This window comes from Argopecten irradians, chromosome 1 (assembly GCF_041381155.1).
Source record: "Argopecten irradians isolate NY chromosome 1, Ai_NY, whole genome shotgun sequence".
Classification (NCBI taxonomy): Eukaryota; Metazoa; Mollusca; class Bivalvia; order Pectinida; family Pectinidae; genus Argopecten; species Argopecten irradians.
This window is the reverse complement of record NC_091134.1, coordinates 24,435,890-24,452,120: the sequence shown is the minus strand read 5'-3', so window position 1 is coordinate 24,452,120 and position 16,231 is coordinate 24,435,890. Positions and strand designations below refer to the sequence as shown.

Genomic DNA, 16,231 nt, shown 5'->3' with positions numbered 1-16,231 from the left:
GACATTCCTGGTTTAAAAGCGGGCGTATAAAACGCAGCAGAAACAAAAATAAAAAAAATAAAAACAATATCGCCACAGCCAGTAAATCGTCTGATGAGAGTCACCCTCGGATAAACTCCACTACGTATACCGTAGGCATTAACTTCTATATAGTTGGTTTCACTGGGCCAGACGGCAAAACTTCACTGTTTACATAGTTCACGCAGGGAATCTTCCATTTGTTCGGTGTTATAACATACACTTAGGCCATGGATACACAGTTTCGTATATTATTATTGCTTTTAAGAAACTTTTAATTTTTGTTTAGCAAATGCAGTGGGCCTTTCACAGACGAAATTGGATGTGTGAAATAGCCTACATACCCTAAACGTCTATAGTTATACAGGTGTAATTGGCTGCCGGTGACATCGCAAATGAGACAATATTCACCTGTAACGTTAGTGTAAAATGAACGGCAGTGATAGTAAACCCTGGAGTTCTTTATCACAAAAACTGATTGCTCACATAGGGAGCATAATGATTATCATTCTCATATTGGTAAAAGGGGTATAACTCTGCTTGCTCTGTAAATTATTCTATTAGTAAGGGTTATCTTTCTTGAAAAGCTTTGCGCATCTGGACTGAGTTTCACTAAAGGTATCTTTTCTGAATAGTTGATGACGCCACTAAATAAAAACATTTATGTTTCAAACGCGAAGATTAAAAAAAAAAAAAAAAAAAAAAAATGAGAGGTCAGAAAATGGTCTTTACCTCTTCTTTATTGCATTGTACATCCTCGATATTCCAGATGTTACTATCTGTTGATGTACGTTTCTGGTTGTATCCATCCCTGGAAAGGAGAAAAAACCTTACCTGTAACATGACTTTACAGAGATTTATTTCGAAGATCACAGAGAGTGACGCTCAACTTCAAACCCATACAATGAACAGTTATTACAATACTATAATATAATCTATTAAAGTGCTACGTGTCAATTAACATAAAACAACAGTGTAACTGTACAAAATGTTCAAATTTAAAATTGACGCCCAACCTACGTGTGAAGTAAACTTTTTTTGTCGTAATTACGACTAAGTATCTCGTAATTACGACTTAGTTGTCTCGTAATTATGACTTACGACATAAAATAAAGTTTATTTCACGTGGCACTAACAGGCTTCCGTATCTAATATACATTTTTGTATGTTACTCCTACATATAGAATTTGGGTAACGAAATTCGCCATTTTTTCGGTGTTGGAGCACGAGCATTTGCAGACTAAAAAAATGTATATCACTTCAGACAATACTACCAAGACATTTATAATAAAATCTTTATAAAAACAAAAATGCGTGCGCCTGTGGTTTAATCAGATATATATTTTGACGGAAAGAGTTATTAATCACTAATGGTCACGCTATGTACGTCGTAATATTTCGGGTCACTCCATCCATCAGATAAAACGACTACAAGACGTTGGTAGTTTCTGTCGTCGTCGTCGTGGCACAAGGGCAGGCTGCTTTTCCCTCTCCATAATCCAAGGAATAACAGTCTCCTAGAATGGAATTCGGTCCGTTCACAGAGTTTCCAATTTTTGACACAGGAGGGCCAACTCAATGAAAATGAATATTGTCATACATTTTTTTTGTATTTGGTGGATGGACTGATGGATATACTGTGATGGCAACATCCATTTTCATTGAGTTGGCCCCTGTGATTTTTTGACAATCACAGTTCAGTATACACACAGTGTTTTCAAAAAGTTGTGTTGTGGGGATTTTGTCTTTGTCAAATGTCAAATATTTTTATAATGCAAGGCGTCCGTATCTCAGTCGACTGCCAGTAATGGCTGCACATGCAGTGTAGTAAGAAGTCGCAGAGGATATATCTCTATAGAAACAGAAGCATTTATATAGATTGGAGACTTCTTCATTAATTGTCTTTACTGAAGGCAGAGGGGCTATCGGTTTATAAAATACGCATTTTCTTGGCAATTAATTATTTTAAAGATGCTCCACCGCTGACAAATGGTGTTTTTTCACTATCTAAAACAGGAGCAGACGATTTAGTATTTTTCTTCGGTTACAAAAAATACTTACTTTACACCATTATCTCCATTGAAAAGGTCGAGCTCCTAATTTTACTTCAAGTTAAACATTAGAAATCCGTGGCACTATATCCTATATGGAATGAAGTACTGATTGCGCATGCACCAAAGGCAAAATAAATTATTTCATATTATTTTCTGTGTTAATTAGACATATATATACACGATTAAACACCAATTATTGTTAAAATGATGAATATCATTTATGCTCTGTCGGCGGTGGAGCATCTTTAAAGTATATTAGTTGACAAGTTGACAATGGTGATAAAAATATTCAAAGTTGAACGTTATGATATTTGCAATATGAATATAAAAAATAGATGATAATATAGTACATGTGCCCTCTAAATATCATTATGATTGTGGTTTGTTATGGCCAGTACTTTCCTATAATTTTGTAATTTTGTAACCAGTCGGTCGACCAGGTCACTGACAGGCAGGTATATTTGATTTTGACAATTGAAGTTTGTTAGGGGTTTTTTTCCAGAACGTATGGAAGTGATTTTTTTTTCAAATTTGATATATAGTGTAATTCTCCCTAGAGCTTGTAATTAGGAAGTCCGTTAAACCTGCCTATATCATTAGGTTTTTTTTACCTTTTATAATTATACTAGACAATTAAAAAAAAAAAAAAAAAAAAAAAAAACCCACTAAAAATATAGGCAAGTTTAGCGGACTAATAGTTAGCTTATGCAAGTTGCATTTTGATTCGATCAGAAAACAATTTTAACATGGCGGATAGGTAGCTGTACCTGATGTTGATAATCAAAGTGATTTGTTGCTCTATAGGTATATGGGTATCAAATAATTCAAAGGATGAGGATAAAATGAAATTAAAAGAGAGGAAGAGAAAATTTCCCTTTTTTCCCCTTTGACTGACATAGATCAATTCTATGAATGGGCACCAAGATCTCTTTGGAATCTCTTGTATTTTATCTTTCAAAATTGTGCCCACACCATCTGAAAATTACTTCATTTTATGGAGTATATTGGGGATGGGGGCATCTAGGCACATGCAGGGGTATATCTGTCTGTCGTAAAAATAGCGGAGTTGCCAATGTCTTTGAAGAATATTTATGTTTCTGGTAGAAAAATATATATACAGTATATTTGCGGGTACTTACCAAAGGGAAACTTAGTTGCTATTTTTACCACGGACATCTTGGTCACATGCTCCGACAGCATGTCTTTTTAATAAAATCAATGTAGGTGCCAGCCTTGACTTCAGAGGATATTAGTAAAACATTTATTATAAAATCTTAATTAAAACAAAAATGCGTGCCCCTGTGATTTTTGCAACAGTGATAAACTGGGATTCGCATATATAGGGAAAAAGACAAATCTCGGGAAACCAGAAACTTGCAATTACCTAGGCCAAAGCTTCCATATGACATATATTACACATTAAAGACATGCTAATTGGGCAAAAAAAACATGTCTGTTTATGGTTACATTGGCAAAAAAATAGGGTCGGGTTTCTTTCACACTAAAATAATGGCCGGAACCGAAGTCTGAGATAGAAATCCCAACTTTTAAAAGAAAGGCAGATCTAGAAAAGTGGAAAAAAATTAGGGTCGGGGGTAAAAAATTAGGGTCGGTCGGGTAACCCTAAACATAAAAGAGTAGAGTGGCAATAAGGGAGATAACTCATTGTAAGCATCAAGTTACTTTCTCACCTGCAAATCTTACTCTTACAAACGCTTAACAATAGCTCAAGGGGTCGTTGTAGTTCAACTTACGAAATTGATTTTAAACGTGTAGCCCTTTTCGTAAAAATAGTGAAAATAGATAATTGAACGTCTCCATTGATCTTAAACGAAAGTGGAACAACCAATTCCCTATTTCACCCTGGTAAATACTTCCCAATATCGGGAAACACAATACCGGAAGTACTCATGACGTCATTGTTCCCAAACATTATCATAACACAAAATCGATTGCCAGCCATATTGGTGGTTTTAAGAGATTAGCAGGACAAACAAGAGACGTTTTTGTTGTAAATAACCCCTTTTCGCCACACATGAAGGGGCAGTAAGATGGAGAAGATACATTTAGTGTTATTTCTCGTGCTGTTCGTTGGACATGTGTATTCTATGTCAGGTAAGTTGGCCGTCGTTGTCGAGACAGGTGCGTCCATTATTTTTCCATATAATATGTGAGGGGATGGACCTATTTTCGGTGTCATACATTTGTCGTGTTCTATCTCAATGACGTAAACAAAATTACCATGTGTTTGACGTATATCAAACTTACTATATAAACAATTAACATGTGGTATTTTATGTATTTGATTACCTCTAAATTATATTAAAATTTCGTGATCAATAATATATATGTATAAGCAGAATCAGAAGAACTCTTTTGAGTTGGACATAGATTCCCACTTCTAGACGCAAAGATGAATCCCCTCAGATGATCCCATGTCTATTTAGATTAAATATCACAATTTCATTAACTTTATATAGCCCTTAAAAGAGGTTTTCAACATTTCAAGATAATTTTCTTATTATTCACCTAAAAGGATGTTCTTACAAACTCATGTAGTAAACAGAAATATACTGATATTATGTGGTGTTTTAATAAATAGGAATTGAGTTGTGTCTAGATATCTTTTAACATAATAAAGATATTTGCTGGGTTTTATATTTGATATTAAATACATACTGTATATTATTTATATGTGTGGTGTTTTAATAAACAAGAATTACTAATTTACCATTGACAATTTTTGTTAATTTGATTTAAAACTTGTGGAGTAAATGTATCCAAACAAAAGAGCTATAGCCTTTGTTGTGTTTCTGTCCTTATTTGTCATATATAACATGATACTAAGGCCAAAGGAATTCTAGAGAATCACTATAAAACAGTTCCTTATTTTGATTCTGAAGTTATTCAGCATATCAATAAACTATGATTATTCGTTCTAGAGTAAATTATGTTTCAGAGGAAAAGGTTACTATAATATCTAATTATAACAATTTATTTTCAATGTTTATTGGCTCAGCCTCTGTCTCTCTATCCGGTGTTTTTCCTGGGTATTTTGGGAAATTGCCACCTGGTGAAAATTGGGATTTTTTTTGCGATAAAAGTAGGAAATGAAAAATTAAAACGGTGTTTATGGAAATTTTGGAAAAGGTAGAAATAGAAAATTATGCTTCTCTAAGAATCAAGTGTAAGAATAGATAATAAAATACGACATTCAGACTTGGGATTTCCGTAATTTTTTAGTATCGTCGCACAAAATAGGCGTCAACTCACTGATTTGGGAAATTTAGACACAGATTTGGGAAAAAATAGCAAGAAATACAATTGGGAATGGGGCCTTATTTCGGCCCCAAATATATAGGCAGGAAAAACACTGCTATCTATATATATATATTCTTGTGTCTTGTATTAACACAATCTTAATGTATACACGTCGAATATTAAAATAAACAAATATTTTTCTTCAAAAATATATATCTGTCATCAACATTGTAGTTGTTTAAAATTAAAATTTGAATGAATCTTTAAATACCTAAATGATAAAATGGAACTGAAATGGTGTACGCATGGATGATGGTCTTGAATTACTCTTATAAATTAATAGCCAACCCAATATAATTGTATAGCAGTATATAAGTCTTTGTCAGAAATTGAGACACATTTGTAACACAAACAGTACCATGACCATTGTGATTTGACCTTTATTGTGAATCTCTACAGATGATAATTATCCTGTCAAATGTTACAAGAAAAAACCTATACAAAATGGATTTTGCCAGTACGCTTATTGTTGTTCTATGTGGCCTGGAATAGAGTTTCAAAGAAGACCAAAGGCTCAATCAATACTTCCAATTAGTTATGATGGGCTTCTGAAATTGGTTACAGTCATGCAATGGAATGAAAACACTCGGTTATCTAAAAGTAATATCCGGCAGTTCTATACATGTACTTGTATATATGATAACCGATAGCTGGTTATATCAATAATAGATGACCTTGTTTTATTTTGACTTACGTTTTCATTGATATTTAGTTTATTTACTAGTATATATTGATATTTAGTAGAATATATAAACATAAGATTGCTGCAGACTTTCTTGGCAGGTCTTTTTTTTTTTTTTTTTTTTCAAAGGTCATTATCAATGTAATCATTATTGAAGGTTAATCTATGAGGGATATATTATATTAACTTGGATTCACCTTGGGATTCAGTTTTGGTTTCCATGAAAACTAGGAAATAATATTTCTTTGGTTGATTTAATGCAAGGATTATTATATAAATGGTGCAAATCTTGATCTAATAGTATATTAATTAATTTATTTATATTTAATTCCTATAACAGCTTTACAAAGTTATAGTGTGCTTGTGGTGAAACACAGGACAATACAGATCCACACCTTAGTTATAAATGATGATGACACATCTTGCCCATCTGTATATATTTTACAATTGTCTTGACATTTACCTGTACAGGTGCAAATTACATATGCTTCAAATTTATACCTTCTATCCTGTTGTCGTCTAATGTTGTTGTCATTAGTTGAGAAGTTGAAGACAATATATGTATATATCTAAAAACAAGTTGTACGTGTTCTTCCTTTTTCCTTCATTGCAGTCAACAGGATTTAAAGCTCCTATTGATTAACCTCTCTAGATCTGGCTAGATCTGTTGTACTAGACTAAGTCTGCAGATAGCCATGCATTTTGACCTACTTTTATGTAACAAATAACATTAACATTTTGATCTTTAATTTGCTAGAAACAATTAATACCTGGTGGCTATCTAGTGAAGATTTCTAAATGATAACGAAAAAGACAAACAAAAAGTGAGCAACTTAAATTCACACAAACAAATTAAATATGAAAACCATATTCTAAAGTGGATCATTTTTTTTATTCAGATCTAGATTAATATTGTTTCCAAATTTTCACTGTCAATCTGCAAGGGCCCTTTCAAACCATTTTTCGAATTCTTAAGAATTTTCTTGGAATAAACTTTCTCTTTGCAACAACACCAGGCATTACATACCTTAATTGCTGTCAATTAAACACCAGCTGCTATAGACCATTTATTTTTGTTGATGTATATAGTGAGTTTTTTTTTTAGAAAGTTGCAGAATTAGTTGGTTAATTTATCACACCTGTATGTCAAGTGTAATTTTACACCTGATTTTTAGAACAGGTATAGGATCCCTGGGGTGGAGACAGCAGTCTTTGACACCTATATACTTGTATATTAGTTACATTTCCTGGTCATTACAGGTATAGTTACATTTCCTGGTCATTACAGGTATCACTGCATGCTGTAGGGCTTTTAGGGGTCTCCAACCCACGGTGCCAAACCCACCTACCCATAAATTCACACCCAGTTAGCTAGTACAGGTGTTTCTGTATAGTGACCCCCCTGGGGGTCAGACAAATCCAGGTACATGATAACTCACATCCAGTTATTTAGCTAATTCATGTTTCTTTATATATAAGCAACCCCTGGCCATGGGGTCAAAGCAATTCATTAATTTACACCATTAATATTTAGCTGCACACACAATTTACCTATACAGGTTTTGTCTGTGTATGTATTCTTGACAATCACATGGGGTCAGGAATTTCATACAGCAGCTTAATCCCACACCTGTATCTACAGTGATACACATCAGTGATAAATCCCCGGGGGTACAGACAAGCTAGGTTGTGTTAACCTGTAAGTAACATCTGCCGGAGCATTAAAATTTTACTGAGTACCTGTCTGGGCCATTGATCATGTGACATATATCTTTTGTTATTAACATATATCCCTAAGCTTATATTATAATGCCAAGTTTTAGGTTCACATGCATATCATACAGAGCAGTTGCATTGCTATAGATACGAAATGTAGATTGATGATTTTTTTTGCACACTAGTACTATGTATGTTCTTGGACAGGTCAAATTAAGGGTTTTATATCCAGTGGTAGAATATAAATTTAATGTTTAATATTTCAACATACAGTAACCAATTATAATTGGTTATTTGAGGTCTCTACATGTGTATGATGAACAAAGTATAAAATCTTATGGTATACATTCAGATGTTTATATGTCTAAGATCACTTGATCTAGCTATATAGTAGATGTTTAGGTATTTTACCAATTTGCTCTCAGCAGGGCCCTACTATAGATGGTACAGTTGCTGGCCTCCCTATTTCTGACACCAGCACATAACCAGCTGGGTTACCTGGGGTCAACCCAGCACAATCTGTACATGACTAGTAAGGTGTGAACTGGTATAACAATGCTTCCACAATTACTCCATCACTTAATGTAGTGTTGATTACCTGGGTGTTTACTACGGGAGCTCACACCTAATCGTAGTCAATACTGATAACATATGTTGTTAATTAACAGTCAGGTGATGACCAGTTTCACAGAGGTCAGAGAATGACCAATCCATGGGAATTAAGGTCATTTAAGGTCATTTAAGACTGCATGCACCACCATGATGACCCCAAGTTTTTTATAAAAAAATTAAGTTGAACTTAATTCTGGATGATCTCCTCTTGTAGTTGGAAACTTTAGCTAAAATCCCAAAATGTCATATAGAAGTTGGAAAAATTATCAAAAAATCAGAAAAAAAAGATGATTTTTAATTCTAATATTCTAGAAACTGGCGACCAATATCTAGGTCTATATAAGTCAGTCTAGGTTGTATTATATATATGTAGCCAATTAAGGGTTATGTAATTGTAAAGGTATATATATGTATAAGATATAATATATCTAAGATGAATGATAGTACGTATTCCACTAACCAGCCTCTCAAACTCCTGACATAAAAGATGATAAAGTACTCTGAATTAATCCAGTCCAGCCACCTCCCCCTCAAATTTAATTATGCAGCCTTATTGGTATAACCACATCCTCATCTGGGGTGTTTGTAGACCACACCTTAACTCATCTATACAGTTGTCTTTATTATTAGTGTTAGTTATAATACCAGATAGCCATGGTCAATATCTGATCTTGTCTAAGGTTTTCATGTCCACAGTACAGCTGTTGTACGTACGTATACTGTACTAATGATTTTTATATTATTTTTGCCCTTGAATGTTTTGCAAGTACATATTTTAGGCCGTGAAATTCTAAGTAATGTTCTTTTTAAAGAATCTTCTTGTTAAAGTTTTGAAGTATTAAAATATCAATTCTTCAAGCACAATTGATGAATGTAGAAATATAGTTAATTGACAAATTCTTGAAATAAATTATCAAGATTTGAAAATTATTTGAAGGCTTTAAAATTCCTGGCATTGATTGATAGTTAATGATATAAGTTAGATTGGCTACAGGTTTCTATAAACAAATTCTGCAATAAAATTGGTTTGTAGAATTTAGATAACTGTTTTAAACAAGGAGGAGATCATTTACCTATATATAGCTATAGTACATCAGTATTTTTCGACCTTATAATTATAAGCATTCAGGGCAATTAAAATTGTAAACGTGAAAGCGCATTTAATAGGACGAAATTTGAACTAAACTTTGACAAAATTATAGTAAAATTAATTTGCAAAGTGAAATTGAGTTCTCAAAAAGGAAGAAGGGCGTTTATAGGTATGTTAAAATTGCTTGTAAACGTGAAAGCGCATTTAATAGGACGAAATTTGAACTAAACTTTGACAAAATTATTGTAAAATTAATTTGCAAAGGGAAATTGAGTTCTCAAAAAGGAAGAAGGGCGTTTATAGGTATGGGTGGTGGCTTATTGGGTCGAAAATGGTACCAGTAACTCACAGCTGAGAATTCTTATAGAAGTAGCAGGGTGGTGTTGTGGCCAGTTTTGTGTGTTAGAGGTGAGGCTTCATCCTCAGTACCTGTAGTGCCCTCTAGGCTGCAGACACAGTCAGTATTACTAGATGGAAGATGTCATTTATACCAGAGAAATAATGTTGGTCTGTCAGGTTCAGCCCTAACTCCAGGCTAGCTATATACTAACCTCATTAATAGTTCTTGTCACTGGGATGAGGGGAGATAGGATTGGTACATGTAGGTGTACATTACTAACACACTACACTCACCAAGTGTCTTTCAGGCATTAAATATATCTTTCAGTATTAAAAACTTTGAATAAAATGCAGATTTGAGCTCTACACGAAATACTGAATTTTCCCATTGAATCGTACATTAAAAATCATACGCAGGCGCTGTTTGAATAATAAGTATTAGAACATGACACAAGAAAGGGGTGAGTCATCTTATATTAAGATTAATGTGAGGGGAATACCCACATGTACAAAACTAAAGAAATTAAAAATTTTATTAAAAAAATTTAGATCTCTATTTTTTTCATATTTAGAGTTACTGTATTCAACCTAATTATAAGCGCCCTCATCCCCAAGAGAGCTCCTCTCCCTTTTTGATGCCTCATTTTCACTTACCTCAAATTAAACCAATTGTTTCTTTGATTTCTTCTGCAAATTGATTTATGGCTAACTTTGTGCAATAATTTCATGAAAGATTTATCCTTCGTTTATTAAGAACCCTATTATTTTAATTTCCAATTTTAAATTTTTTGATGTGATGTATACATATATATCTATTATAAAAGAGACAGTACATTGCATTACATATTTCATACTGCTTCAAACTTATAATTATTTGGACAGTGATTCATTGATGAGCATGCATGGGGTAAGGTTAATTTTACAATAAAACAGAGAAAGTCTGTTAAGTTGGGTAACTGCTGGGGTACAATTTCTTATTCTGTGTGGTATTACTGTTTAATGCATGTAGGCCAGTAGTAAAAAATAATGAGATGAGTTTCCTCCTATAACAATGTGTCTATATGGACATTAGGTAAGGGGATACCATAAAACAGTTTTCTCTTTACCTGCTTTGTGTTAGTGTTTACACTTGTGATGTCTTTTTTGAAATCTTGAACGGCAAGTATGGTATTGGTGACTCTTGTTCATATATGGAGCTATAGATGACTAATTTCTTGTGTATGTACAGTACAGTATATTGCCATTGGTGGTATATCTGAAGTGACCGAGTGGTTAAGGTGCTCTGTAGCATTCTGTCACAACTAAAATAAGGGAATAAGTAGCCTTTTTGATCCATATCTTGACCATATGTAAAATTTTCTGTCAAAATTTCCACATTTTCATAATTTATGAATATTTTGGATGGTTACCATGGCAACTTTTTGAACTACAGCTGAAAAATTAGAAAACAGTCATTGTAGTAGAGTCAAGAATGTTCTAAATATTTAAAAGACAACAAATTAATCTCTAAATAACAGTTTTTAATAATTCATTGATTTAGGGGCCAAAAAGGGCCCAAACCATATACTATAGTACTTTGAGCTGTTCTCACCAGTACCATTTCTATAAACATTTAATTGGCAATCAATTGTAAGTCCAAAGTTCTACAAGGTAAATTTCAGGAACTTTATGGCATGACAATGACTTTGTTGTAATTACAATGACTTTGTTGTAATTACAATGACTTTGTTGTAATTACAAAGACATATTTTGTCGCACCCCATTGAATATATTCTTAGAGGAATTGCTCCATACAAGCATGGTTATCATAAAAGCGCAATCCAATCCCTATATATATATTTACACTCATACGACTTTTTTTATTTATATTTCATGCAATAAAATCATCATTTGAATGTGACGTAATTATTCAATAAAGGCGGTCAAAAGTGGGAGGAGCTTACTCAATTGAACAGCGAATGATGACTCTTTACGTAAGTTAGAATTATTCATCCGCGACGACAAAAAAGTTCAATATTTTATTGTAAAATAAACATGACAAACAAAGTAAATTCCAGAGAATTTTTTTTTTCATCAGATCAGAACTTTAAATATATATTCAATTTTGCTAAAAGTTAATATAAAGCATATTAACATAAAGAATTTGTACTCGGTCACATGTGTGAACTTGATGACCGTTTTTGTGCAGCGAGGCGAAGCTGATGCACGCTTACATTCGGAGTTTGCCGAAGTTGTCAAAACACTGGTGTTCAAGTAGGCCTATATATATATATATATAGCTAGCTCAACGTGTTTGAGATTGTCGTCTGACTTAATATTATATCCTTGGGAGCCATGTGATTATATAATCTACGCTTAGATCCGTTGCCATCTACAGATGGAACAAAGTCACTTGTGTTCGATTGGTACAATGTATTTGTGGTGATGTGTAACTGTCAACATGTGGATTACTAGCAGTGCATGTTTTATAATACACATGATTAAATTCTCAAAGACAAGAGGGTATGTTTATAACTGACCTCTGTCAGAGGGTCTCACGCCCGTCCACCCCAAAGACTTGATCGTAGGACGAACACAGACACAGAGGTAATGTTTATATTTGACGGCACTGCACATCGCCCCGGTCGGGATTTTTTTCCTGTTTCTTTATACAATTGTTAATCAAAAAATGTTGGTATCATATATGAATATAAAACATATATGTATTGTTTATATGTTTCCGAAATGCTATGGAAAACAACAATATACACGTAATGTTGCGTCAAAATGTAAACAAAGCCATGTGTTTCTTTATAAAAAAAGTAGTCCCTTTAAGTTGTATAGAACATTTTCATACGCAAGTTCAAAGTTCAATGTTACCATGCAGTTATGGTAAACAAAATCGGCTAGTATTTGCGTATAGTGAACAAGCCTAGCAAGTGTAAATACATATATAACAGGCATTTTAGGGGGACTGTTTGGTTTCCTTGGATACTAAAATTGTTGTTGGACTACCACTGTCATGATGGCCATATACTGTCACCTTCAGACCATATCATGCATCCTCTTCGACTGTTTATTGACCCTTTGTGTAGTTTTCACCACGCAAGTAAAAACCCTCTTTTGTGAGTATAAGGTAACTATAAAAATATAGCTGAGTGATTAATACTAGGGTACGTATATAGATACCGGAAAGACAATATTGCCCCCCTCTTCCTGCCTCCCTGGAAACTTTGTTTTATCCATAGAGGCAGAGTTTCAGGAGTAAACTGTTGTCTGAACAACTCTATCTGGTATAATGAATTATCATCCTGAGACATATTTCAAGAACTGTTCAAGGTCATTTGATGTGTGACAAATCATTCTGAAAAGAGACAGAAATACCAATGAATATCTCATAGGAGATGGCAGCATTCTTAAAGGTGTAGAAACTAAAATTGAAGTATATCACAGAAGGGAAAGTCTAAGTGAAAATCACACCCTCTCACCAAGTGCCAAGGCGATTATATATAATTACTGAACTGTTCTTTTTATGTTCAGTCCTGATCATGATCTGGGAATTACAACGGTGTTTCTTGGCCTTGTTAAATGACAACGTTTCACTGCAGATGACTGTTTTATATACACAGTCACAAGTAATCAATAGTAAAATGAGATGTAGGTTATCATTGAAGAACTAGAAGGTCGATAGTCACATAAATTATTAACTATACCAGGGATGTGATGTAAGATCAATGATGAACATTGTAGATGTGTAATCTATTACATGAGTCTGACTCAGGAAACCTTAAATTTATTACTGTTATTATTCTATACAGTTTGTAATTCACAGAGGTTTTAATTTCAAAATTCATGCAAATTCGTGAAAGTAATTGTACATGCACTATGTGAAATATTTCAAAAATCATATTACAACCTGTCACATGAAATGATGTTTTCAATGTTACTATGATGATTCGTGAAAATAAACCACAACAAATGAGCTCCAAACAGCCAATAAATTTAACATCTAAACAGTTTATATGTTAATTTGCTCTAAACTTTTTGCCTTTGTATATTAGTATAACCGTAGGGTTTAGAGTCGGTAGGGGTACCCCGGTGACCTCCCCATCCTTCATCCCCTTTTGATTGAAATAATAACTTTAAAAGGCAAGCAAATTTGTTTGCAATCATATTTGCGAAGCAAGTTTGATTGAAGATTAAACGTTCATTTCTGGCTAAGCATTTTTTTTATGCTTATTGTTAATGGTTGTTAAAACACTTTATTTCTATTACATTGAAACATCTGAATCAATCAAATATGTGAAAGTCTTGTATTGTTATCAACAGAAGTCTATATAAAAAAATTGGTACATATTCCAAATCAAGGCAAATCTAATAAAACTCCAAAAAATGTATTTCAAGGCATCCAATATTTAAAATATCAAATAGTATAAATATCCCTTCCGAAAATATTATACTTGAAATATTTGAAGTTCAGAGCTCGAGGATTTCTTTGAAACTTTAATTATCAATAGATTCAATATCTAAAGCCCAATTGTCTCTCTTAATACTCCAAGCATTTGTATACCATTATAGGGGCTTTCTTGAAGTCTGTTACCATTAAATTAGGTTTTCTTTTGGAAATATATATATACATTGAAAAGAAAAATCTTATATTCCTGGAAGTGTTTCATGCCAGTTTATATGCAGGGACAAAGCTTAAGGGTATAGGTGTATAAAAGTATGTAAATTTTCAGTGTCGGCCGAGACAGAAATCTCTGCTGCCATTCAAATTTGAGATAAAAGTGAAATTTAAATTCTTGGAATATGTCGGATGGGTTTCTTGGTGCCGTACAGAGTTTGCCCATCTGACTTTTTATGAGTTGTGACGCACAAAACCTATATACATATATTTTCACATCATCATCAAATAATGTGATTATCAACCAGCCGACACGTTACAAATTGTGATATGCATAAAATTTACACATGTCTTAGAGTGTGATATTCAGAGCTTATATAATGACCAGATCTTATATACATTATACAAAATAAGGATGATCAAGGGATCGTCTTTTGGTTCAATTTGGTAGTTTACTTACTGCTAAAAATTAATTGATGTGTTTTGATTTTTGCAGATTTTTTGTATTATAAGCGTGCATGCTGCTGTGACAATATGGCTCAAAAGATTTCACTCTTTTAACTTTAATCATTATGAAATCATGTTTTGTTCAGATACTATCCACCGCATGTGGGCAATGAACTCGTGTCTTTAAACATGGTTAGGAATTGTAAAGCACAAACCACACACCTAAATATATCTTTATTTGTCATCATCAAAGTTTTCACTTTTTCTTTTTAATTTTTTTTTAAATTTTAAATTTTTTTATTTTCAACAACTCATTAATTACTATGGCATTTTAGAAATTCACAATTGCTTTTGAGAGCATTAATTATTGTTTTGCTGAGTTCAGAAGTGCGTATACTCACAGCTTCAATATGAGGTTGAGGACTTGGGTCACCACCAGTCATCAATATCACCACCCAATGATATATTTTGTGATTCTTTCTGCTATTGATAAATACATATTTATATTTTATATTTTTTTTTTTGAAATTCACATTTGCTTTGATTTTTAGAGGTGACTTTATAGCTAGATCTTCCAGGTTACATAGTACATACATCTATTTATGGTTTTGTGGGAGTGGTGTAGCGCTTTACTTTCTGGATAATTTATTTGTTGCTGTCTATATAATTGTCTAGATGTACATATGTGGCTTATAATTATTATCCTTCCTGTTTCCGTGGTGAACATATACTATTACTGTGATGTGTCCGAACTGTCTAGACTGATAAAGTACACTGCATTTCATGTAAAGTGTATACCGGGTATTATATTGACTTCTTATTTTCATTTCAAAATATTTTAATGTCCGATGTATTAAAGATTTTGCAAAGGGATTTGGGCAACAGGTAATATGAATACCCTTTCCCAGGTAGTGAGTATATTGGCATTGAGGAGACTAACAAAATTGTTATTCTAGATTGTTATGTATACACTTGTTTACCATGTTTTTGTCTTGAATATACTATGGAGCAAAATCAAACTCCTGTTTATTGCACCTACGTCCTTATATAATTTGTCATCACATAAATATGGTGGCTGTACTGTTTGAAATGTATAATTGCTATATTCTAAAGATAAGGAAGATGGAACATTCCATAAAAACATAAAGTTGTCTATTGCAATTAAAGTCATATTTTTAATCTTTTCAATTAAAACAAGTGATAAACATTTATATTTCCAATAAATTATGAAATTCATTAATTCTAGGAGAATGTCATAACATAACAAAGAATTTAAAAGGGATCCAACATAGCTCCTTCCTTTTCAAAAACATAATTTTTCAAGAGAAGCTTTAGCAGATTAAATTTAA

General features: G+C 33.0%; 1 protein-coding gene across 2 annotated transcripts in view; it reads left to right on the top strand.

Moving 5' to 3' along the window:
• The first annotated feature begins 3,989 nt into the window (after positions 1 to 3,989).
• The window catches only part of LOC138321685 (calsyntenin-1-like), a 52,757-nt gene continuing 40,515 nt past the window's right edge, over positions 3,990 to 16,231 (top strand). Inside the window, exon 1 of one of the 2 annotated variants that reach the window (XM_069265579.1) lies at positions 3,990 to 4,187. In XM_069265579.1, the coding sequence (XP_069121680.1) occupies positions 4,124 to 4,187 (64 nt within the window). In that variant the 5' untranslated portion in view covers positions 3,990 to 4,123. The remainder of the gene's footprint in view (positions 4,188 to 16,231) is intronic. The other variant, XM_069265569.1, reaches the window with a different exon arrangement.